This window comes from Mastigoproctus giganteus, chromosome 6 (assembly GCF_048544385.1).
Source record: "Mastigoproctus giganteus isolate SK-2022 chromosome 6, ASM4854438v1, whole genome shotgun sequence".
In the NCBI taxonomy this organism is placed as follows: Eukaryota; Metazoa; Arthropoda; class Arachnida; order Uropygi; family Thelyphonidae; genus Mastigoproctus; species Mastigoproctus giganteus.
In genome coordinates, this window is record NC_143580.1 from 233,420,655 (window position 1) to 233,446,391 (window position 25,737).

The following is a 25,737-nucleotide window of genomic DNA, read 5'->3' on the forward strand; positions in this document are numbered from 1 at the left end:
CTCGCATATTTACCAGAGGAGGCCTGTGTGCACACCCAGGTTTTAAAAGGCACACTCGTCATTGTCGATGTTATGGTCTTTTCAGTATTTCCCACTTATCCAAAGAGTTCGTTGTCTTCAGCGCCATCAAAGGTATTAGTGATTCCACTTTTCTTGAAAGACTTGAGATAGGGTTTTATTGATCTTTTTCTGACAATAAAGGACCAGTTTTAATGAGACATGTGGAAGGATGAATGAAGTGAAGTGTCGCGATGGATAAAGTGGAATACAGATCAGTGATTCGGTTCTTCTTTCTGCAAACATCCAAAAAAATCCACGAAGAAATGGTCGCTGCTTATGGAGAAGAGTGTCTAAGTTAGTTACAGTTGTTGAGCATTGGAATAAACAATTAAAATGTCAAAGAACCTCAGTGCATGATGAACAGATCAAGGAACTAGCTGCAGAACTCCAAATTAGTGTAGGATCTATGGAAAACATCATTCATCAAAAAACTTAAAAAATATTTAAGGAAATTCGAGAATATTCCAGAAAGGTGTAGAAGATTTCTGAATGCGGTAGAAAATTGTAGATGGTTCTAGAATATTCTAGAAAGTGAGAGTATTGTCTCAATATTATAGAAGATTGTAGATGATTGTAGTGTTTTGCAATAGAGTAATATAAATTGAGGACCAAGAGCTGTAACTTATAGAACACCCGTCATTCAGAAGGTGTTTGGTGTAAGTTTTGTATGTGTGGTGATGAACATGGCAAGAAGAGAAAGAAATTCCATGAGAAAGTGTTGGTAAAAAACTGGGTGTTTCATTTAAACAAGTACAACCTACCATTGGACGATTAAGGAGACTAGCAGCTTAAAGGACAAACCACAATCAGGACGACTGCGTGTAACAACAGGAGTACGCGATAAGTCCATAACACTGATTTCTAAATGCCATCGACGCTTACTGCACCTGAAATCCGAGATGAGTTCAATAGAGCAGAGAAACTCCCGTGTCTGCATCCACTGTAAAACTTCGTCTTAAGAAAGCAGGACTTCATGGTCGTGTCGTGGTCCGAAACTGTCATGAAAACCGGAAAATCAAATGAAACGGTTGGCTTTGGCTAAGAACCATCAACATTGGACAATTCAAAGGTACTATGGACGAATGAATCCAAATTTGAAATTTTTCGATCCAAGCAGAGAGTTTATGTGAATCGACCAACTGAAGGAAAATTGGTGCCACATTGTTTAATGCGTACAGTCAAGCACGATGGTGGCTCCATCATGATCTGGAGTTCCTTCTCTTTTTCTGGAGTGGGCTACATCGTCAAGATTGGAAGAATTTTAAGCAAAGAAGGCTGTAAAACATTCTTGAACATAATGCAATATCCTCTGGAGTTCGATTCTGTGGAAGAAATGTTATATTACAACAAGACAATGATCCTAAGGAGAGCTGTAATCTGTGCAGGAACTTTCTAGCAACGAAACAACGGGAGGGGATATTGTAAATTATGGTGTTGCCACTGAATTAAACTCCATAGAGCTTTTATGGGATCATCTGGACCGTTAAGTCCGTGAAGGGAACCTTGAAGATCGTTTGGAATAATGTCAGTGACATTATTCCAATTATGTTACAGTTGAACGTTTCTTGATAAAAAATCAGTACAGTTGTTAATATTAATCATTTCAATATTTTTTGCTGTAAATTTTTCAATACTTAATAAAAAAAAATCGTAAAATATTTTGTAGTTACTGTGATCCCAAACTTTTTGGCGAGAGTGTACATTACCTTAGTATCTTTACCAATAAGAAGAAAAATACTTAAATTTGCTCCCTTACAGTTCCCTTTTTGATCTTTACATATCCCATTAGTAAAAAACTTTCTAAATTAATTTATAAAATAAAATTTCTACTTACCTGAAAATTGTGTAAATCCTTGTTTCTTGGTTTTTTGTAAGAATAGTAGGATTTTGATATTCCCTGGCCTGCAGATACCAATCATTGAAGATTAACTGGACATTATTGAGAGCGAAGTAACCGAAATGATAGAAAATGAATTCTTGGGTTAATTATAAGAATAAATGTGACAATCACTGCTCTCTTCCCTCTACATCTCCCCCACCCACCAAACACGCCAAACCATCAAGGAGCCTGTAGCATGTTCATAGTGACAGCTGGTGGCGATGTTATCAGCGCTGCTGATCCGGATGCAGGCCTATTCCTAGTGCCGCTGACGCGTCATCTCATGCCACCCCCTTACGAAGCTGTCTCTTCTTCCAGCAGTCTGACCTCCCCTTTCTAGGGTACATGGGAATTTTGAGTATAATAGATCTTCAGGTACTTCCAGTTTAAATGAACGAGCTACTGTTGATGTTACTAACCAACCATACGACATTAACTTCTAAGTGTATAAGGCCCTGTTCCCTCAGGGCCTTATACACTTCAATAAAATCCCTCCCTCCCAAAGCGTCTAGTTTCTAAGGTCTACAGACTATTTTGTTTTTCTTATCTTCTAGGCTATTCCTCATAGAGTAAGGCTTAGAGCTCTCCACCAATGTACCATCTTTCCTTGCATTTCTGTATATTAATCCCCAAGTACATCCTTTAATTCCTCTCCCCCTGATCTATAAACTACTGGGTTTCTGTTCCCAAAGTGCAATTTTTTGCATTTGATAGCATTAAAAAACTCCATCTACACATAATGAACTATTCCTTGTTCGAGTTTTCTTGTGCATCTTCTCGTTCATTAAACATCCATCAAAGAGAGTCTTCTTCCTCCCCTCCCACTTCCATAAGGGACACGACACTTCTGTCATGTAGGTGTGGTGGTATCTTTTCTATGATCAGAGATGCTCCTTTCAACGGGCAGATACCTGAGTTTCCTTCCTCCTGTGTCTGGACAGTAGTGTTTGTTATTTACGTGGATCGATATGGGGAAGAGGCTTTGCAGGGCCGGAGACAGGGGATAATTAGGAAGAAGAGGTGGCGAGGTAACTAGAAATCTCATTGATTATTGGACTGCGTACAAGTGGGGGCACCTGTAGCGCGACAGTTATGGTAGTTGCAAGCAGATCGATGCTTTGGTGCAGTTACTGTGTAAAGTTCACTGAAAAAAAAGAAGACAAATAAGCAAATGGTTTCGATCCCTTGGCGAGTTCGAACCCATCAGCGTGACAGTTAACGATCCCATAGTTTGTCCTCTCCAGGAACTATTAACGCTACTGCAGAGGACATTTTTGAACTGGACCAGTATCTCCCCGTTGTTTCGGACCACCAACTCGACAATCCATCTTTAAGTCAGATTAACATTTCCCAATAAGGAAATGTTAATCTGCAATTTCTTTAACAAACTCCAAAAAGAATCAGAAGAATCACTGCAGTGATTCTGTGTAATATTTTAAAATGTCGATATTTCCAGGACAACCAGGAATACAAAAGTTGTACTTCTGATTGTCTTGTAAAGAAGATGAAAGTTGAAGAATTGGATTCGGACATCTAATGGTAAAAGTTGAAAAGTGAGAGCATAGAGGCATATAGAATTCAAAGTGATTAAAAAGAGGATTTCTAGTTGTCAGGTATGTGACCAAGTTCCATTGTACATTACTATCAAGTATTGAAACTAAGGTAAAGCGTACTCTTGTACTTAGTACAGTGTACTGCAATCCATTGGCTATTATTTATGTACTAATATTTATTAATCCATACAGAAGATGTACACGCGTAATAGTCTGTACAAATGATGATCGACAAGGCACTTCTGGCACAGCAAGTCTGCAAATGACAGATGTTTTCTGTTGAGGTTTTGTTTTTCTTTGCGTCAAAGCCTTTCCTTCCATCGCAGCTGTCCGCCTCCGTGCGAAGATGGACGTAACACGGGGCGGTGTAGCGAGACGCTAACTGGCCCTCCGCCACATCACGAACTTCTTCGGGGGCTCGATTTAGAGGGAAAATTGGCGATTTGCGATTCTCTACAAGGTTTATCTCTTCCCATCTCCCAGTTGACCGAGAGGCTGTTGTTATAGCAACGGTTACTTCTCGGTCCTAATTTGGTGCGACAACCCCCAAGAGCCCCCGGGCACATCTCCGCGTCTGGCCAAATGATCGGAGTCTCCGACTGGGTGGGCAGCGCCTCTCGCGTCTCCATTGGCTAACTGGGCCACTCAGTCTGCCAATCAGCGACCGACGTCTGCCCGCAGCGGGGTTTACGTTTGGCTCGGGGCGTGGGCACTGATGCCGTAACCCACCAGACACGCGGCAGCGGCTGTTAAGGGAGGAACTAATGAGCCCACGTGGCCGAGGTAGCTTTCGCAGAGCGTGCAGGGAGAGCGGAGTTCAGCGGAGGCACAGATGCGATGTTGATCGACGAGATAGCCGCTGGATTTAAGGGCAGCGCAACTCGCGCGTGACATCCCCTGCACGCTGGTGCGTGAAAGACTCTCCTAGTTGGCTCCGCCTTCCGAATTTCATCCTTCATTGGCCGAATACTGCGAAGGTGACGTCATCGTGTGGGCGTGGCTCGCGATGCCTGTGAGCAAAAGTTAAAGGCCCGAGGGGCCAGTAGTTGCGCACTTGTGCCAGTAGTCGGTTCTGTCAGTGTCTTGTCAGGCCAAATTGGCCCCCTTTCTTCTTGACCCCCACAGTTCGTGGACCTCGAACACATTCGCGAATCTTTTTCGTCCCGTCTTCGCCGCATTGTTCGACAGTTATAAGAAGCTGTGTGGGTTCAACCGGAAGTACCCGCAGGAGGACTTCCGGCCTAGCCACCGGTGTTGTGACTGTGTCGGAGCTGGAGTTTGGAGTGAACTGGACGACACCCCACAGTGGAATGATGGTGTCCGTTATGAACTTGCTGCACGGGGATCGTCCCGCCGCCCTGACGCATCCTCACCTCTCCGTGCTCTCCCACCCGGGCAGCAGTGGCAGTGGCAGCGTGGGTTCGGGTTTAGGGACGCACACGGTCCCTCAAAGGTCGCCTTTCGCCATCCAGGAACTGTTGGGTCTAAGTAGCAGCGACAGTCCTCCGGCCGCGTCCACCGCAACATCTGCTCATCGTCCGACGGCGGTCAGCTCTGCCGTCGGAGTGTCAGTCGGACTTACCGGTCCTCCCGCAGCACCGCCGCCCTGCACACCTTACCAGCCTCGACCCATCGTGACGCAGCCGACCGCTCAGTGCTTTCCCGACCCCAGCAGAATGTACTTTGGAACTGCCTTCATGCCCAACATGACTGTTCCTGCCGGGATGCCCTCCGTCGCCGGCATGCCCGGTGTGGCGGGCATGACTCCTCCCTCTATGTCCATGTTGGGTTTCGAACAACATCCGGGACCTACACGACACGACCATACAGGTAAGGGTTTCACCCTTTCTGCCTCTCTTTCTATTACTTTTGAATTGGACATCCATTACATTTAGAAATTCAGGTCCCCAAGTCCGGCCATGTTTACACCCCTCGCATGCGCGCGAAACATCAAACACGCCGCTGCTAAATTTAGCTGGTTGACTTTCGACTGCCTTGTAGCTATAGTCATCGCCCCTAGGGCCTAACCACGACCCTTAGAACCAGAAATTCTAAAGAAACCAAATGACCCCGTCCCTGGTAACGGTTATAACTTTCCATTTTCTGCTCACTTTTCACAAAAAAGAATTCCAAGCGCATTTTGACCATTTCGTAAACGAGTATTCTATAAATCCAGCGTCTCTGTTTGTGCAAATCTCATTATTGTCAATTATCGCGGCCTAATTAACCACCCGCATGGAATTTGCCACCAAGCGGGAATCGTGATCACACCAAAAGCGAGCTCGCAACACGATCGTAGAGAAGCCGTGCGGTTTGTTCAAATAAACTCACCGCCTCTGGCACATCTCTTTGCAGACTCACCAAAACGCGCCAAAGAACGCCGTGACACCGCTCCGATTGTGACATTTGGGGCCCACCTTAACCAACCGAACTGCATAAAGAAGAAATACATTTACCCCGACATTATACCACGGTTTCCAATCCGAAGATACACAAAGTCCTTTGTTGTAGATTTAGAAGGACACGGACAAATTTTCTTCGAGTAATTCACACGAAGAAGTCGAATTCCAGCTTCGATTAAGTTTGACTACCAAAAGATGAACGTGGACCACCAAACGTACCTGATCGTGCCGAAGGTGTATTCGTACTGCTGCACATTCGATTGAAACCCCTCTGTATGATAATCTCTAAACGTGGCATTTAAACAGCCACAAAACAGCAAACAAGCCTTAGTGTACAGCAACAAAAATAAAGTTACACAGGTCCAAAGCAGAGACTTGGAATAGAAATTTCATCAGGTGAAAAATGTCAAGTACATAAATGAAGAAAAAAAAATAATTTAAAGGCTAAGGTAAGTACGGTTGGAGGTTTCAGTTGCCTCTTGAAATGTCCAGATATCTCCAAGTTTGCTTTGTTAATTGAGTCCTGTTGTAGTCGTATCCATAATTAGCTCTTGCATAGGATGGTTTATGCAGTGGATGGTTTCTTAAAGCTCTTTTTCATGCGTTGAAGTTAAGTGAGACGAGGTAAGGGCAATTTATGGTAACTTTAAAGTTGGTTAAATAGCAGTAGATCAGCTTTGTATCTTCTTTCTTACAGCGTTTTAAGTCCAAAGAGTCCAAACTCTTGGTAAGATTTCTAATTAATGTTCTAATCCACTTTTGAAACAAACGTATTGCATTGCTCTTTTTCGATTTCTTGTTTTTGGTAAGCTGCATGTGTGGACCAGACCTAGGAGGCATATTCTGGGGCTGGCCTACCATTAATTTTGTAATGATCCATGAATAGAGCCAATTGATTGAAGTCTCGTTTGATTCTTTTAAGAAATCCAATTTTTTTGCTAGTGCCCTCACAACGTTTGAGAAGTGGACGTGAACCTCACAACTAACTTTTTGAATCGCCTTGGCTTTTCAGAACGATTTCTTAAAATACATTCCGCAAATACATTCCGCGAATCGAACTTTTCTTGAGGCGCAAAAGGAGGTACGGCAAGCGTTTTGTTGAGCGGGAAAATCGAGCGAATTAAAAATAGCGTTTAAAAATAACCACGTCACGCGCTTGGTCTACGGATCGTTTTATGTCCGAGGTCAGGGTGAATTTACGAGAACGAAACCACTTAGGTAAGAAAGGTGGACGATAAACGGCACTTCTGGAGTCTAAGGAGGACTACTGATGTTTTCCTTGCGATTCAATTTTTGCGTGTCAATGCAAACGCGTCGGTGTCAGCCGACGCGTTTCCATCGCACTGTCGTCAGAATTGAGCGAAGGCGGTTTACAAGAAAACACTCGCCAGCTCAAGTGTGCAGGAGAGCCAAATATTATCTCGCGAGATGTTTTCTATGTCGATCTCCACTTCCATTCTGTGCGCGGGGTTCTTTCACCATGACCTAACAAAATTATTCGTCTGGATCGAAGGGGCTCATTGAAGACTGATTTTAGCTAAAGGGGGAAAAAGACTACTCCAAAGGAGTGTAAATTGTCTGCAATACTGGAGTTCCACGCACTCGATGGAGTTGAGAAGAACGCGGGGTTACTCCTCCTGGATGAACTGATTGATCAGACTAAAAAAACTTCGTCTGGCCTGTTTACATATGCACAAGCTGTTCTCAACCTTCTTGAGATTCAATTAACATATCACTAACAACAGAAGTGATATTGAGTAAACACCAAAACACAATATACCCATCCTCAGTAACTGCAGGATGTGGGTATGTAATTGGAAATAAGGGTTGGGACCCATTTCCCAATATACTCGGAAATGGGAGGTTTCATCACTTCTTTATAAAGACCTGGTGGTTGAAATTCTATTGGCAACTTTAGGAATTGTTAAAAGAATTTCGATTTCAGGCTGAGAAAATAGCCTTTCATCCCGCCTACAAATCTAAATATAATCGTGGCCGTATTAAGATTAGCTACTAAATATCAAGCGCATGCAGAAGAGGATAGTTGTTAAGACCAAAAACTGCGTCTGCGAATTTGTTCCAATTATCTGGATTCGACCCAGCTAAATCTTGTAGTGGACCAGAAAAAGATGGGAGTCGACAAGAAAGAATACAATCTTGTTGATCGGTCAGTTTGCAATGTTTACCAAGAACTGGATTGGTTTGGTTAGAATAATTGACTATCGTGTCTGTAAATCATGTGTATTCTACAGTTGGTTTCCGGTTTTCAGGGATGAAAATCCCATACAATGCTACTAAAGGTCAACTAGTCCATTAAAGTTCTTCCATTCCTGTTTACCAAAGGCCAAAGAGAAATTGTTCTGTGTGGACAGATATCAACTCATGTTTATCCACAAAAATAATCGACCACAATCTGAAAACAGTCTCTCTCTCTCAAGCAAATTTCCAACTATGGTCTGCATTGAAAGTACCAGGTTGGAGCACTCTTCAATATCCATCCTTGTTGTAAACAAAAGTGCTCGCAGTGAATAAACGGGCTCCAATCGTAGCCAGTTTCGCATCCTGGCTGCAGCCCTCATCGTGACACGTGAGCTGCGATTAATTAGACAATTAGCCTAATTAATCAAATTAGTCTAATCAAATAAATTATCTAATTGGAGTTCTAATTAGTGACCTCGTTCATTTCGACTGCACGTGCAGTCATTAGGGTGGCGCAAATCAAAATATTTAAGGTGGAAAGCCCTCGGGAAAAAATAAGAGCAATCCGAACGTCTTTCTCAACTAACGCGCATACGGCGTCCGCTCCATATTTTTCCGAATAATGACATGCTAACGCGGGAACGTCGCGTTCTTTTCACGGAAGTTTCTACCGCTTCTACTCGACCTGAACTCGTTCACAGGCGTCCAATATCAATCACAGCGTTTTAAAACAAACAGGGACTTCGATAATCGAAGAGAGTGAGATGGAGTTCTTGAGATGGACATTATCAACTTTCGTGATAAATCTGCAAATGTCCCTTCCCTGATCTGCTTGATCTCAACAACCCTGCCATAATCTTAAGACATCTTGGAAAAAACAGTTTTAATCAGTAATGAGTTATTCATAAGTAGAAAAACAGTTTTGTTTATAAGCTCTATATTTGGAATTCATGATTAATATTTCACCAATTTGATGATTTCTGTTGGGCAGTAGTTCATCTATTTTTTTTAGCGCGTACAGTAATAAGAACAGCAATTCAACCACTGAAGAAGTGGCATAAGAAGTATACCACGAAACGTCTGAGAATTATCTATTTAAAATGCTTAAAATTAAAGCAGTTTCTGTGTTAACTTGTTAGTATACAAACTTGTACCAACTAATATTGTGATAGGTGCATTATGTCCTTAGTAGCCCTTGCACCAATAAATCAAACAAACAAGTTCCTGTGTAGGCTTTAGAATCTATTTATTACATACTGTTTAAATATTTTATTATCTGTATTTCTTTTAGAAATGAGATTTCGCCCTCGTGGGTAAAAGACCTGAGTTCGAGTCCTGTCGATGATGCGAGGAATTTTTATGGGCCTTTTCACAACGTAGCTGAGTTAGTCGGTCTCAGGCGTGGGTAGCATGGTTTTTCATCCTGGAAACTCGGGTTTTTCGTCCAGCAAACAGAAAATCGACCTCAGAACACATGCAGTTTACAGACAATATACTCGGAGCAATGTGGCCTTAGTTGTTGATGCCCTTAACACTCTATTACCTAAAGACAGATTGCACTCTATGCAGGAAGAGCTGAGACTCTTCACTGTTCTCCAAAATAATAACTGTTTTGCTTCAATATTATTATTATGAATCATGTTGAAGACGGTAAAGATTTATTGTCCGATATAAAGACTCCATCAATTGAATTTTATTCATCAGCGATGATTTTGATTTGGTTGCATTGTTCAAACTTACATACACATAATTAGCATGATTTTTTTCAGTCTGGTTGTAGCACAATCATGGTCGCTACATCCACTACTGCCAGCGCAAAACATCAAAGTCCTTAGTACCAGAGGTGTCAAAAAACTGCTTCACTGAGCCTATCTTTATCCTTCCATTCGTCATTTCTAACATTCTTGGGAGAAATCTGGAATCCTCAATGATCGCTCTCTGGGTAGCTGTCCCATCTCTTTTCTCCTTCTTAAGGTCCCTATTTAGTTCTTAACTTGTACATTCATTAATCCACTCCAATCAACACTAAAATCAGCTCCACTAATTCTTTCACAATGCAACATGGCAACATTTACTCACATAAATGAACAAACTGCAACAACAGAAACAGAAATGTTGGATTCTAGAGTCGAAACTGATACTGAAAACCGATCCACTCTGTAAGATATGGAGTTTACTTTTGCTAGCGTCTCTTTTGAACTTCGTCTTTTACCACAAAATAGTTCATGTTTTACCATAAAACCAAAGGACAAAAAAATGTAGTTACATTTTTTATGTCCTCTTGGGTCAATGTCTTCCATCTTGAGGAAGACATTGATCGCACCCCGTTATATCCAAAAGTTCGCTATAACCATTCAAAGCCTTTGAAACACAATCAGCATACAAGCCTTAAAATGAATACGTGTACGCGCTTTGAATGACCGGGATTCAAGCCCGTGACTGCTAAATTCGGTGCTGTTTATTGTATTCTATCTTGTGAACTCCTTTGAGTGTGTAGTCGTCCAGGAGTATAAACAGAAGATTAATTATTTTATATCTATATAAAGGGATTAGAAAAAAGTACATTTTTATATTACAGTAAAGCAATATTAAATTATAAATAATTAAGTGAGGTGTGTGTTAAGCGGCAAAGCAACTAAGGCTGTGAGGCGTATTGTATTGTGTGCGATTGCGTGTTTCGTTCGCTTGGTTTGTTGAAGAAAAAAATTAAAATTTCCAGAAAAGAAAAAAAAACTCTGCTTAAGACCGACTAACTCGGCCACGTTTGAAAAGAAGCTCATAAAAAATTGCTCCCGTCATCGACGAGATTCCAATTCAGGCCTTTTTCTACCAGGTGTAGGAGGACTTATTATAACCACTGTGCTACATGTGAGGGCCTAGATATAATTAATAAAAAAATATTTTAGAGTGATGAAAACATTTTATACAACCAACGTACTTGGATTCGAAAGCATTTACTAAAATTATTAATGCAGAAGGTGAACAGAGTTTGAGATGGTTTTCAATTTATTCAAGGCGAACCAGGAAGAAAATTTAGAATAACGCTTGCCGGACCAAAATGTACCTGAATCTTCAATCTGTAAGAGGGGTGTAAAAACAAACAACATTAAATCTTTAGGAGAAACGGGTGAAAGGATTAAAAAGACGATGTCCATCCGAAAAGACTGGGTGTAGTTGTTTTAAAGGTACGGGAGCTGAACGTAAATTTTCATTTTTAACAAAATGTAACCTTTTGTTCGCCTGTCAGGGCAGATTTATTAATTCTTCTATGAAGCCTAACTTCGTCCAACAGATAAGACACACACACACACACACACTAGAATGGGAGATCGAATGAAATTACCTGTATTTTTGTGAGGGCGAGGCAAGTCTCTTTGAAGGAGTTCTCCATGTCGTCCTTTGTATAGGAGAAGTAAATTGATTCTCACGTGGCGATACGAGCATATCACGGGACCTTTCAAAACTTCCAATTAATGTGGTCGGGTAATTGGTTCCACTTCATGTACACCGGCTATTAGAAAGAGTCTCAGACACATTTAGTCTCATAAACCATTCTCTTGAATAAACCCGAAATTTTAATGTTATTAAAGTCGCAAGTGAAAGACTAAATTCGTGGCCTCTTTGACTAGACTTGGGGAGCAAAAACTAGGAGAAAGCCAGCCCCTGACGGAGGAAACACCGTATACGACAATGGCAGGTACCGAAACCAGACGCTTCCGCGGTAAATACATTAAGTTCAAAGCTCGGTTTCCTTCCCCCTCTATCCTCCCCATACTTTTAGTAATGATAGCGTGGCGAGAAATAATAGGCCACCGTCTATTTAAGTGGTTTTCTAGGCGGAATGAAACATAGGCTTAGACTTAATAGAAATTCTATTCACTAGGAGTCTTCTCCGTAATATTTCATATCCGTGGAGGGGGGTGGGGGTATCTCTCGCGCGCCTTATGTGTAACTTCTGCTTTGCAACCTAATATACAGGACTTTTGCTGGGAGAGTTTGTTATAATCGGCATGGTGTTCTTGGCCTGATAAGTTTGGTGTAAGTTCTTCTGCAGTTTTATCTCGACCTCAATGATCGAATGAAACATAAAGAGAGAGGGATTTTGTTTAAAGCGTAAATTTTAAATAAAAATTTCAAACACCTTGGAAACTGTGCGTTATCCGAGTCATATATCCCAGCCCCATCTGCATTTCATCTCAGCTATCTAAAGGAACTTGCCAAATTTGTATTTGAAAAAGTTTTGTTTAATATGGGAGAGGAAATATTAAAGTTCGGCTATTTTGTTTTTTTCTTAAAACCTCTGATAAATATCCACACAATAAACCGTGACCGATATTTAAAAAATAATTTTAAACTTTAAATCCAAGCCATCCAAAGGAGACAACCACAGAATACACAAATTCAAAACTACATTCCAAGACCACAAAGTTCAATTCTACAGAATTACTGTATCGATATAAATTATTTACACTGCTGTAGACCAACCGCTTTTAGTATTTCTACTTTCCCTTTATTGGAATATCGGAGGAAGAATGGTAAACTATCTTTAGTGATATAGTGAAAATGCTACTAATGCCACATAGAAAAACTGGAGGACAGGGCTCAAAAAACTTTGCAAAGTACTTAATGATCACCAAAGAAAAATTGTATCCAGTGGCCGATAGTAGCTGAAAACGTAGCACTAGGCCGCGGTAGCCGAGTGGTCAAGCGCAGATTCCTAATAATTCTTTGTGCAGAATACTTTAGGATATCATTATTATAAATAAAGTATAATAAATGAATAACCGAATACTTTGTTAATAAAATATTATGTTTTAAGGCTGCTATCCGAGGTACCTTTTCATTCTGCTTATACAAGATAATCAAGTCACTGCAGCAAATTATTTTAACTTGTAATGGTCAATTGTTTCTGACATTCTTTCCCATATGCAATTATAAACAGCAGCATATGGGGAAATTTCAGTTAAAATGGCCTTAAAAATGTTTTAAAGAGGTTCAAAAGAACTGAACGAGATTATAAACGTACCTACTGTTACTCTGAGTTTCTACAAGAGGAAATATTTACGAGCTCCATGTAAACAGAAATTAAGACGTCAATAAGCTTCCCACACCACATATAAATCAAAGTGTAACAAAAGAAACCTCAAAAATAACTCTGTGTACAGTAGCACAAAACTAGTTAAGCTGCTGACCATAAAATAATAAAAAACGCACTACATTTGGCTTTCGCCACCTAATATTGCTAAGTGAAACAAATCCAGCCTTCTCAATAACTAAAAGTTATACTGTATTTGCCTTATTGTTAAAATATTTTATAGGCCATCGTGGGTAGCATAGTTAGTAGAACCGCTGTTCTCTCCATACCGGATGGAAAAAGACCTGAATTCGAATCCCGTCGATGTCGTGAGGAATTTTTATGGGCTTTTTCAAACGTGGTTGAGTCAATCGGTCTCAGGGAAGGGTAGCATGGTTTTCTTTTCTCCCGGAAACTCGGGTTTCTAGTCCACCAAACAGAAAATTGACCACAGAACACGCAATTTACAGACGGTATGCACGGAACAATATGGCCTTAGTTGCTAATGCTCCTAAAATCGTACTACAACAACCAAATATTTTAACTGATTAAAAAAAATTAATATATGCGCATGGGATGGCACTATCTGCTATTTTTAATTGTTCGGATAACTGCAGTTCGGATAATTAGTATATACACCAGTTCGATAAGTACACCTTTGCTGTACTTTTGTACACTAATTGAATGAACTTGATGCAACCTACTCTGCATCATTTTTGAACAAACGAATCTCGAAATTTTCTGAGTCTAGAAACAATATTTCAAAAAATATTGGTGGATGATAAAATAAATAATAAACAAAACTCGCTTTATCAGAGAAACGCTTGATTTGTACCGAATAGTGCATTTTCCATAAAGTACGTGGTAAATATGATGTTCGTAGGAGAATACCATAAGTAAACAGAGAATTGTTTGTGCGTTTGTCTGCAGATTTATTTTTGTTGACAACGTACAATGTGCAGTTATAAATTTCTCCCGGGAAAACTGAAGGGGAGGAACATTCTAAACTATATTGGGGGCAACGACACGAATTTGCTCAACAGTTCCAAACTACAGAAATTGAACAAGCCAAAAATAATTTCAGAATAAGAGCGACTGATTATTTCAGTATTTTGAAAAACTGCAAGGGTTAGGGGTAAAAAATGGCCGAATGTCGAAATTATAATTCTTATAAACACCGGGATAGAGAAAAGGCTTATATATTATTTTCCTGTGAACAAATAAGGCAGGTGGCGCTCTGAAGTTTATTACAGTTTACATCGATGGTTGTTTGGAGGAATGGCTACCGGAAAAACTTTGTCATTTATGTTTTTTTTTTTAAGAAAAATTATTTTTATAAGAAATTACATACATATTTCACATTATTTAATAAAAATACGTTAAATTCATGAAAGTTTTAGTGAAATTTGAAATCTTGGATCCTTAATAATTCATTCAAAATAATTAATAAATTCAGGTGGCGCTCTGAATTTATAAACAATCGATGATCGTTTGGATGAATCATGACTACCGGAAACTGATATTTATATTAAAAAATCTTTATCATTAATGTTTATTAATGTAAAAAATTACTTGTATAAGAAATTATATACATATTTCACATTATTTGTTTTAAAAAATACGTTAAATTCATGAAAGTTTTAGTGAATGAAATCCTGGATCCTTAATAATTCATGCAAAATAATTAATAAATTCAGGTGGCGCTCTGAAGTTTGTTTACATCGATAGTCGTTTGGATGAATCATGGCTACCGTAAACTGATATTTCTATTAAAAAATCTTTATGTCATTGTTTTTTTTATGCAAAAAACTACTTATATAAGAAATTACATACATATTTCATTTTATTTAAAAAAAAATACGCTAAATTCATGAAAGTTTTTTTGAAATTTGATAGCAAAATAATTAATAAATTCATGTGGCGCTCTGAAGTTCATTATTGTTTAAATCGATGGTCGTTTAGATGAATCATGGCTACCGGAAACTGATATTTCTATTAAAAAGAAAAAAAATCTTTGTCATTAATGTTTTTTATGCGAAAAATTACGTGTATAAGAAATTACATAAATATTTACATTATTTAATTAATAAAAAAGTTAAATTCATTAAAATTTTACTGCTGTAAATAATCAGAATACATTTTCGCTATCTGACAAGGACAGATGTGTTCTTTATCTTGAAATTTAAAATCCTGGATCCTTAATAATTCAGGCAAAATAATTAATAAATTCCAGAAGAGATTTCCAATTTATTATTTTTTTAATTTTGTCGTCTCATTTATTTTTCGACCAAGTTTAGTACAGGATTCAGGAGTAAAAAGTCTGTCTTCAGATAGTTGTCCAAATTTTCCCCTCTTTTCAGGAGATAAAGTCGGTTCTGATTAGGACACATTGTCAGAAAGATTTAATAAGTTTCCTGATGTGGTTTTCTCCTCTCAAAGACACGTAAAAAAACGTATCCCTTACGTCCATTGCACACATTTTTAAAACAGTCAACAAAAAAAGACTGTATGGGCCAGGTCAGTAGTTCTACAAGGAAGTTTGCTGATCATGGTGCTGATAATTTGAACAGTATGTGATGGCGACTGTCAACAAGAATAAACAGCCAATTTAATAATGAAATAAACTTCCTGTTCAGTAGGTCGGTAATGCTTCAAAGACCTGTTTTATTTTATCTTATGAGCAGAAGGTATTCGAGGTGCTGCCACTTTTTAAGGAAAAAAATTAAACGCTGACAGCAGTCTTCTCGATGTTATGAAATCGAGTTTAAGAGGTAGCAGCACCCTGTTCAGTTAGACTTGATCACGCTGCCCGTCAGCTTACCAGTTAAATGATGTAGTTGGCAGTTATGCGATAGGGTTCATATATAACCGTCGGCAACTGCTTCCCTAATTTTCAGTGACCTGCAAACCAAGTTGTCTTCAGCAACGACAAACCATCACCACCTTCCAAATAAGCTAATTCACGCTGGTGCAGCCTCCAGCGAGATCGAGAGGTAACGAACTTTATCAGTGCTTTTTTTTTCCGCTGGTCGTATTGCACGTGCAAACTTCGACTACCGATCACTTCTCGTGTCAAGCTATTTATTCGAGCTGAGGAGTGGGAAAGCATCAAGAATATCGGAAGGTAGACGTATTTCCAGTAGCGCCACCTGTGAATTTGCCAAGAAACAACAAAGTGGAGAAGAACACAACTTGTAAAACTCTCAAATGGGATCACTGCACCCTTAAAAGTGAACTTTACACACAACCAATAAGAGCGAACGAAATCCATTTATGTGAAGAGTCAGGGTGTAGCTAGTCAGTGTTTTGTCCAAGTAGGGAAGTACTCAGAAAAGTTGCACGCTAGTTTCAATGTCATGATTAGCTACCTTTGTGTCTTGTTTGTAGAATGTAACGAGTGTCTTATTGTGGACCCCAAAGTAAACATCGCCATCGGATCGTCAATTAATAGGGGTTGACTCTAACAGCCAGCAATACATCTACTTTAGGAAGCATTTAATTAGGCCTAGCTATTTAAAGGTAGTGTCTGTCGTCTGCGAATACTGGGTGCGTTCTTTTCCGTGCGTGTGGCAACTAACAAAAGGATCCATCATTTTGGCGCTATAAAACACGTACGTAATGTGACGTTTTACGCCAAAATAGGGTGGGGAAACTGCGAGAAAGGCATGCATGAATGTTCTGCGAGGGTTTATTGCGGAGCCAATTTAGTAATAATTGATGGTCCTATTTATTAGGTAAATGTGGTACTCCGGGGGTGACAGCTACGAGGGAGGGGCGACAAATTAAAGGTGTGAGAGAACGACCTCTTTTTGAAGCGCTTTTCATACGAGCCTGCTGTTTTCTGAGGATGTACAGCCTTAGAGAAAAATAGAAAAAAAAATATAGGTAATGGCCTCTAAGGAAGCAACTGCGTCACTCATGTTTGTGACGTTCATTTTATTAGAGTTGGGATGGGTTGTTTAGAAAATAGATGTGGTGACTAAGGTGGTGAGGCGCTAACAAAAACCACTCGTTGGATTACTAAATATCTTCGCCTCTTTCTATATTTTGAGCTTTATAAATCGAGTACAGGTTCTGGATCCTGATATGTCCAACTCATACCGACCCTAGCGGCAGTCTTCACTGGGAAAGATTATTAAATCGCAACTCCCTTGGGATGGATGGTGCAAGTGACTGTATAGGCCTGTACTGTAGTTCAACACTGGTCGGGAGCGTCCATGATTATCCACACGGCACTATTTTTAGGATGTTTTCTTCAGACCAGAAGTGAGCGTTTACTGCACTTTTTTTTTTTTGAGGTAACACTAGCGTGGAAAGGTGGATGACCTGTATAGTGCGTTGTACCATCACTGAAGAGGTGGTGATGGTGTTTGCGATGGATCACGTGGCCAAGTCCAGGACATGCGTAATAAGTTGGGTCAACCTGGAAGCACTACGGTGAATGTTTGCGAGATTTCGCAGCAGCTGACCGTGCTGTGACGGAGGTTGTTAACTATTACAGCATTAAGACAGGCCAACTGCCAGTATAATGACGGGCCAAATCTTCCAATTACACATTGGAGCCACGCACTAAAGCACCCCTTAACGTGCCCTCATTAGTTCTGCTGTCATTAACAGTGCAATTAGGTGAATACGAGTTTTGGATGGTTTGTCACAACCCCTAAACCCCCAAGGTTTCGGGAAACTTAATAGGAGGTAGTCTCGTGGCTGATGACGTCATCTTAGGGACCAGCAGACCGTGAAACCCTTTTCACTTCGTAGGCTGGCGGATTAACATTTTTTTTTCTGAAACAAACTCAGCTCGTGCAAGCAAAGTACCCCACCTTACCAAACTAAATTGAACTGCCAACCATTTTCCACCCCGTCAGTCACACTCTTCTGGACCCTTCTGAAGAACTCTCCTCCCCCAGGGGTGTTTGAACACTACAATCACAATCTAATGCACAAAGCCTTGCAAGATGGTTCCTGTAAGTTTTTAATGGTAATGTAGCTTTTTTTCCACGTTCGTTCATTGAGAGTTAAATGCGGAAGTATCTGTTAGCATCGATTGCCCGTCTGTTTGGAAGCATGTAACAGCAATCCACAGTGAAATTTGGTATTTGTGGTCTTTAAAAATTACTGGCAACAGTGGTTCTCGTGCACGTCACTTAAGTCCAAGTACCACTATGACAGCACCATACATATACTGTCTTATTTACTAACTAATTCACCAATGGACTGGTTAAATGATTCTGGTAATTGGAAGTAATGCAATATTGTCAATCCAACTTCTGAAACCCACAGAACCAACCATTTTGATATTACATTATTAATTTCAATGTTTAATTCAACTCAATTTTTGAGAAGACATGATAAGATTTGAATTTTACAGGAAACGTACCAATGACTCAATTTCCCAATTTGAAATGCGTTAGATTGTGTTTTTAAATATTGAGTTAATTCCCAAGGATTGAGAAATCGGAAATTCTGTAAGGCCTCATTGGTCAGATTCAAAGAGACCTCTTTTCTCTTCTGTAACCTCAATAAGACAAAATAAGAAATTACCCTCATTGTTTTGATGGATGGTTCATAAATATAGGACAGATCTATCTAGAGACGAGCACAGATGAGGGAAAAATGAAGAGCAAGGAACTATATCTGGATTTCTCGGTGTCCAGGAGACGTTTATTAGACACCTAGACCCGTTTTCAGATGGCTAGCATTTAAATTGTCAATTTTCTAAAATCAAGCATATTGGTTAAAGTAATTTAAAAACCATACCATAAATTATAAACCCATAGCTAATAATGTGGCATTCATCTTAATACGGTGATCCTAAGCAGGATAGGGGACCCTATTAACGTGCATGAGTTGAGGGTTGAGAAGTGTGGGGAAAGGATTAAAATGGCTGCACCACCGCCTAAGGTCCGTCCCTGTCTGTGTTTATAAGGTTTTGCTGTAAATATGACCACAAGAGGCAACGTAATCACAGTTGGTAGAATCGCCGTCCTCCCCCACACTTGTTGGGAAAGATCTGAGTTCCCGTCAATGACGTGAGGAATTTTTATGGGTCTTTTTCTCAACGTGGCTAGCTGAGTAAGTTGGTCTCAGGCGAGGGTAGCATGGTTTTCATCTGGGAAACTCTAGTTTTTCGTCGAGCAAATAGCAAATCTACCACAGAGTACATGCAATTTACAGACATAATATGTAGAGCGCAATATAGTCTAAGTGTTGTTGTTAGAGTTTTAGGCGCATCAACGCCTAAAACTACAACCTTTGCAGAATTACAGTTAAATGTCTCTACCGGGGGCTATGTCCATATCTGGAATCAACCGAGAAGCCACAGAAATAATTGCTGCTTTGGCTTATCTACAGTATAAGGGTGTAACACTAAAAATAAAAAAGACATCTACTATCTGCAATAGGACCCATTAGGCATTGATCTGCCATACTTTCTCCACCTGAAACCCTCATAAAGGCACAAAAAGATATACTTACATACCAAGAAAGACTTCAGTTCTGTAAACTTGCAAGGGGACCCGATGGGAGTCTTAAGGCTTTAGGTAGGCTGAGTATACTTAATGTTAATGACATTCAATGCGACAAAAATAACTTAGTTAATTTCAATCCTAAAACTCAATCCTGTCTTATTTCTCACAAAAAAAGTCTACAATTCCAGTGCTTATCTTTGATGGCTCTCAGATCTCTATACAAGATCACATATTTATGGATTACAGTGACTTCTAAGCTCTCTTTGCACAAGCACTGAGAGATTAGAAGCACTTCCTCTACATCTAAAAAACTGGGTTTTACTTTTCTTCCAAACAGCTGTTCCCTCTGTACAAATCGCAAATCAGCCCTACCGTGGAATATTGTTCCCACATCTGGGGCGGTGCCCTCCCAAAACTCTCAGGCTTCTAGATTCCATTCAGAAGAGGCCAGTTAGGTAAATTAATGACTCATCTCTAACAGCGTCTCTACAATCTCATAGACTTTCTGTTTCTGTTGCATGCCTTTTTAACAGATACTTCTATGGGCACTGTTCTTCTGAATTGGCTTCTATAATTCCTGCTCCCCTCTTCCAAAGCAACCCGAACACGTGTCGCAACCAGTTAACATCCTTTTACTGTCCAACTTCAAACTCACAGAACCAACTTTTCATCTTCCTCGTTTATTCATTCAACTTCCGTTTTCTGGAACAACCTTCCTTCATACGTATTTCCTGAAAATTACAATCTACAGAAGTTCAAGTCTAATGTCTACAAATAACTACTTTCATCTTGGAATTACTTTTCTTCTAAACAGCTACTCACTCTGTACAAATCATAAATTTTCATTACCGTGGAATATTGTTCCCACATCTACAAATCTCTCCGAGGTTTCTAGACTGACAAAGACTTTGAGTGGACCATCTCGGATGGTCTCCATTCAAAAGAGGGTAGTTAGGTTAATCAATAATCCATCTCTTATAAATAATTCAACTAACTTCATCTCTGTCTCATGGACATTCAGTTTCTGCTGCATGCCTTTTCTAGAGACACTTTCATGAGCACTCATTTTCTGGATTGGCATCTGTAATACCCCTACTCTGTTTCATCCGGTTCGAAAGCGTACTTAAACGAGACTGTATCCATTCACTGAATTCCAAACCCACAGAACCAACTTTTCTTCTTCCTCATTTACCATAATACCATAGTTCCTCATTTACCATATGGATAAAAGGTGCCTTTTTTTCATAAAGTTCACAAGATACAGATGTGACACTTGCTTCACTTTTCAACATACTCTCCAAGAATCTGCCCACATTTTTTACACCTGTTCTTCCAAGCAGTGAAGCCCGCAGTAGAGCTCTCCTTGGAGGTATGTTCGATCCACTGGCAGAAGCAGCTGCTTGTCGACTAGAAAATGTTCTATTACAAAAGGTTTCTTGTCCTTCATCGTTGCAAGGTCACACGAGTATGGAGGATGGACGACAACCTCAATGCTGTTTTCTTTAAAAAAAAATGCACATTTCCAGAACGATGGGTTGAAGCGTTGTCCTGATGGAAACAAATGTTTGTGTGGACGTTTTTTCTGAAGTGGTGGGAAGAACCTTTTCTTCAGGACTTTTTCATATGAGTTTCCCGTCACTGTAGTGCCCTTGGGTACATAATCAGTAAGGATTATTCCACCAACACCCCAGTAAACAGCAATCATCATTTTCTATACACTGGAAGCAACATAGAATTTTTTCGGAGGTGTTAAAATCAGTGTGCTTCCATTGGGTAGATTGACGTTTCCTTTTTGGATTAAAGAGTGGAACCCATGCCTCATCTAGGGGAGAGATGAGGAATATGTCCCCCTTAACCATGCGTATAAGTGTTCTTTGGTCTATCTAAAAAAAACACTCAAAACTCTGGTCATCATGCCCCCTCCTTACGATGATACCTGTATACGATAGTGGTCTCATCCATCGTGAAAATCGAGGAAAAAACAAAAGATCCGTTCACTTTTTTATCGATTTTCTGTTTTGCTGAACGAAAAACCCTAGTTTCCCGGAGGGAAAAAAAACCATGCAGCCCTCGCCTGAGAGCGATTAACTCAGCCATGTTGTGAAAAGGCTCATAAAAATTTTTCACGTCATCGACAGGACTCGAACTCAGGCCTTTTCCACCCGCTGTGAGGAGGACAGCGATCCCACCAACTATGCCACCCATGGGGGCTTTTCATTTTGTAATACGCGTTGGCTTTGGACAGTACTATCACGTACTGTCCTGTACGTTTTATTGATGATGGTCGGGTAAATAACATTAATTACTGTGGAGTTGAATTGTTCATGTTTATACAATTATATATATACTTCCTTGCCAAAAAATGTGCACGTAAGTCGCATCTTTAATACCAATCCAGCGTGACAAGCATCTGATTCGTTGATTGCTTAGGTTTGTCTTGAATTCATGCTTCTAGACGGTTCCACAAATTCTCGATGTATTCATATCCAGCGTCTGTGCGAACAATAGTAGTATCAAATAATGTGAACTATGATTCATCTGACTTTAGGTGTTTCACCAACTACTGTGCCCGACAGTGATGAAACGTCAACCAGGCGGTTTTGTTCTTCTCTTTGTTGGTTTTGCCCCACACTAGCCACTGATTGAAGACCCTAGCCACTGTTTACGTTGATACTTGGTTGGACTCAGCTACTCTAACGATGATCCCACTGTACTGGAACCTGTTATCATGTGTCTGGTAAGATTGCTGACAGTGCCTGCCTATCCCGTAGTATTCACTGCCACGTGACTAAAGCATCACGAGCTATTTCGTTTACCTACAGCGAGAGGTGTGCATTATACCATAGATGCATACCATGTCGGACTGGTACCGTGTACCTTCATTGCGCATAAAGAATAGACAACATACAAATAATATGCCATTATCAAGTATTTACATGGTATGTAACTATGACAACGAAGATCAATCAATTTGATCAATCACAGATGGCAATCCATCTGTGATTGATCAATTTGTGAAGATGGGTAACTTCACGAATTTGACGGTCTAGATGATCCCATAAAAGCCCTACTGACTTGAATCAAGCGATTGGGGTGGCCACACAATAATTTGCAATATCCCTCCTGTTGTTTTGTCATTAGAAAGTCTCTGCACAGCATAAAGATCTTTATCAGTTCATTCTCTTGTTAAAAAATAAAATTTCTTCCACAAAGTCGAAGTCCAAAGGATATTGCCTGATGTTCAAAAATGTTTTTATAGCCTTCTTTTCTTAAAATTCCTCAATTCTGACGATGTTACCCACTCCAGAAAAACAGAATTAACCTCAAATCATGATGGAACCACTACCGTGCTTGACTTTAGGCACTATAGTTAAGCACGGCGGTGGTTCCATCATGTGGAACATTTTTTTTTTTTTCTCAGATAAACTCTACACTTGGATCTCAAAATTTCAAATTTGGATTTATCCGTCCGCAGTACATTTTTCTACTATTTAGTTGTCCAATTTTGATGGTTCTTAGCCCAAGCCAACCATTTCTTTTGATTTGCCGGAGGTTTCTGTGTTTCTATTGAACCAGGGATCAGATTTCAGGAGACTATGAAGCCGATTGAGTTTAGAAATCAGTGTTATGGTCTTATCTTGTGCTTCCCTTGTTATGCGTGGTCATAACAAACTACACTAAGTGGACAGAAATCATGGGACACCTACATAATAACAGGCCGCCGTAGCAGAATGGTCAAGCGCGAGGGTGCATAAGTACACATACTTGAGTGATCGGGGTTCAAGACCGTGACCGCTAAATACTGTGCTGTTTCTTGTATTCTCTATATCGTGTGACGTTGACCTTGTGGTCGTCCCGGAGTATAAATTAAAAATAAAATAATAATAATTTTTCGCCCGGATAAGGGCAGTCACAAGGCGAGCAATTAAGTCCACTAATTCACAAAAACGTTCCACAAGTATTTCCGTCCATGCTTGCTGCACCGCTGTCCATAATTTCTTCGCATTCCTGGGTGGAGCTCGAACAAACCTTTCCACAGCATCCCTAACATGCTCCACAGGGTTCATGTCTGGTGAATGGAGAGGCCATTCCATGGTGGTAAAATTTGCGGAATGCTCTTCGAACCATGTGCTAGTTACCACGGCTCTGTGGGGAGGCGCATTGTCCTGCTGGAAGAGTACATTGCTCTGTGGGTGCACGATGACCATGAAGGGATGCAGAAGATCTGCAAGGATGGGCACGTAACCTGGAACGTTCAGAGATGTGTCTAGACGTACCAGAGGTCCGAACGTTCGCCAGTTGAACACGCCCCAGACCATTACAGACCTGAGGACTTCTTTGTTGACATGACTGGTGCATATCTTCGTGCGGTTTCCGCCAGATACCTACCCTCCCTACCGTCCACTCGAAATAACTGGAAACTGACTGATCGGACCAGGAGACTCGTCTCCAATCATCCAAGGTCCAGTGCTGATGTTCTTTCATCCCGGTGAAGCATAAAGTCCTGTGTCGTGGTGTTAGCAATGGGAACTCTGGGGCTCCCACGACCTATTGTGGCTAATGATCGCCCGTTGCTGTTTTAGATCTTTAAAATTGCAAATGGAGCTCCACATAGGCGCGATTGGAGTACCCTGAAGAGGATAAACATTGAATTTGGTGTATGTAAAATAATAAATGATTTAAAAAATATGTTGGATGAAAAACCCGAGATTCTGGGGAAAAAACCATGCTACTCTCGCCTGAAACCGACTAATTCAGATAAGTTGTGAAACAGGCACATAAAAATATCTCACATCATCGACGGAACTTGAACTCAGGTCTTTTCCACCTAGTGTTTGGAGGACGACGATCCAACCAACTGTGCTACCTACGAGAGCAAAGACTGAGCAACATTTTGTTATTTGCTGTTGTCTTTAATGGTATGAGTGCTACAAAGACTGCCATTTAAATGTCAGGTGTTTGCATTGATTGGTGTAGGAAGAATACTGTGATATTTTTCATTGGAACAGGCGTATTAAAGAAGATTGAGAATAAGTGCTTCAATAACCATTCCCAAAGAAGTATTAAGAAATGGCTTCCTGGAGTTCTTCTACGAGTGGCTTCACTGATGGTGCAAGTACATAGTTTCCTCTAAATATTTATTTGATTAGGTTAATACATTAACTCCTAAACAGCCAGAAGGACTAAAAGACACTAACTCCAAGACAGCCATAAGAACTTCAGACTAGAGAAACTCGTAGTACATTTTGCATCAGAAGCAAGGTGGTTATAGAGATATCTGCAATGTCTCCTTATTGGTGTTATCTTCACAGAACTTTTCGAAGTTAGGCTCTAAGATGCAACAGAATTGGGTTGTATTCGCGGGAAACATAACCTGGATGGAAGACAGATTGTTTTTTGCTTTGTAGATTGAGAGCCATCGGAGTACTTCTGTTTATTGAATTTTAACAGTTTTTACGAAATTTTCACAAGAGAAACATCTCTTTTTGTTTTATTTAAGTATAAATAACAGGGCAATGGCCCCAATAACAATATTATTTTATTGTGGCCATTGCCCCAATAATGAAATATTATCCGGAATTCATGATGTCAACGCATTTCAATACGTTTCCATCAATTCATTAAATTTGTGTGGAGATGCACACCAACGATGTGCTCTTCTGATTGAAGTAACTTTCTCAGGAAATAATTTCAAGAAATCGCTCTGTAGCTATGAACGATGTCCATAGAAAATGGAGGTCAAAATTTCAATATATTAATAAATATCATGGAAAAGGCTGATCAAGCATCAGAAATCATCTGCCTAAGTCATGCATTGCAAAGAACAACAATTATTGAACACATTTATTGAACAACAACTATTGGAAATGTTGAACAACTATTGAACACATCCAAATTGGAATCAGAAATGGGCGGCCATCTCGAATCGAAGATAGTTCTTGTTGTTGTTGTGGTAAGGTTTTAGGAGCATTGGTGACTAAGGGCATATTGCTCCATGTCTGTAAATTGCGTGTGTTCCGAGGTCGATTTTCTGTTCTGCTGGACGAAAAATCTGGGTTTTCAGATGTGGTTCCAGGGTTTTTTATTTAGATTGAAGATG

At 40.0% G+C, this 25,737-nt stretch overlaps 1 protein-coding gene across 1 annotated transcript in view; it reads left to right on the forward strand.

Moving 5' to 3' along the window:
- The first annotated feature begins 4,817 nt into the window (after positions 1–4,817).
- LOC150085090 (visual system homeobox 2-like) overlaps positions 4,818–25,737 on the forward strand; it is a 144,532-nt gene continuing 123,612 nt past the window's right edge. The window contains exon 1 of the mRNA XM_090376461.1: positions 4,818–5,322. Coding sequence (XP_090232587.1) covers positions 4,818–5,322 — 505 coding nt within the window. The remainder of the gene's footprint in view (positions 5,323–25,737) is intronic.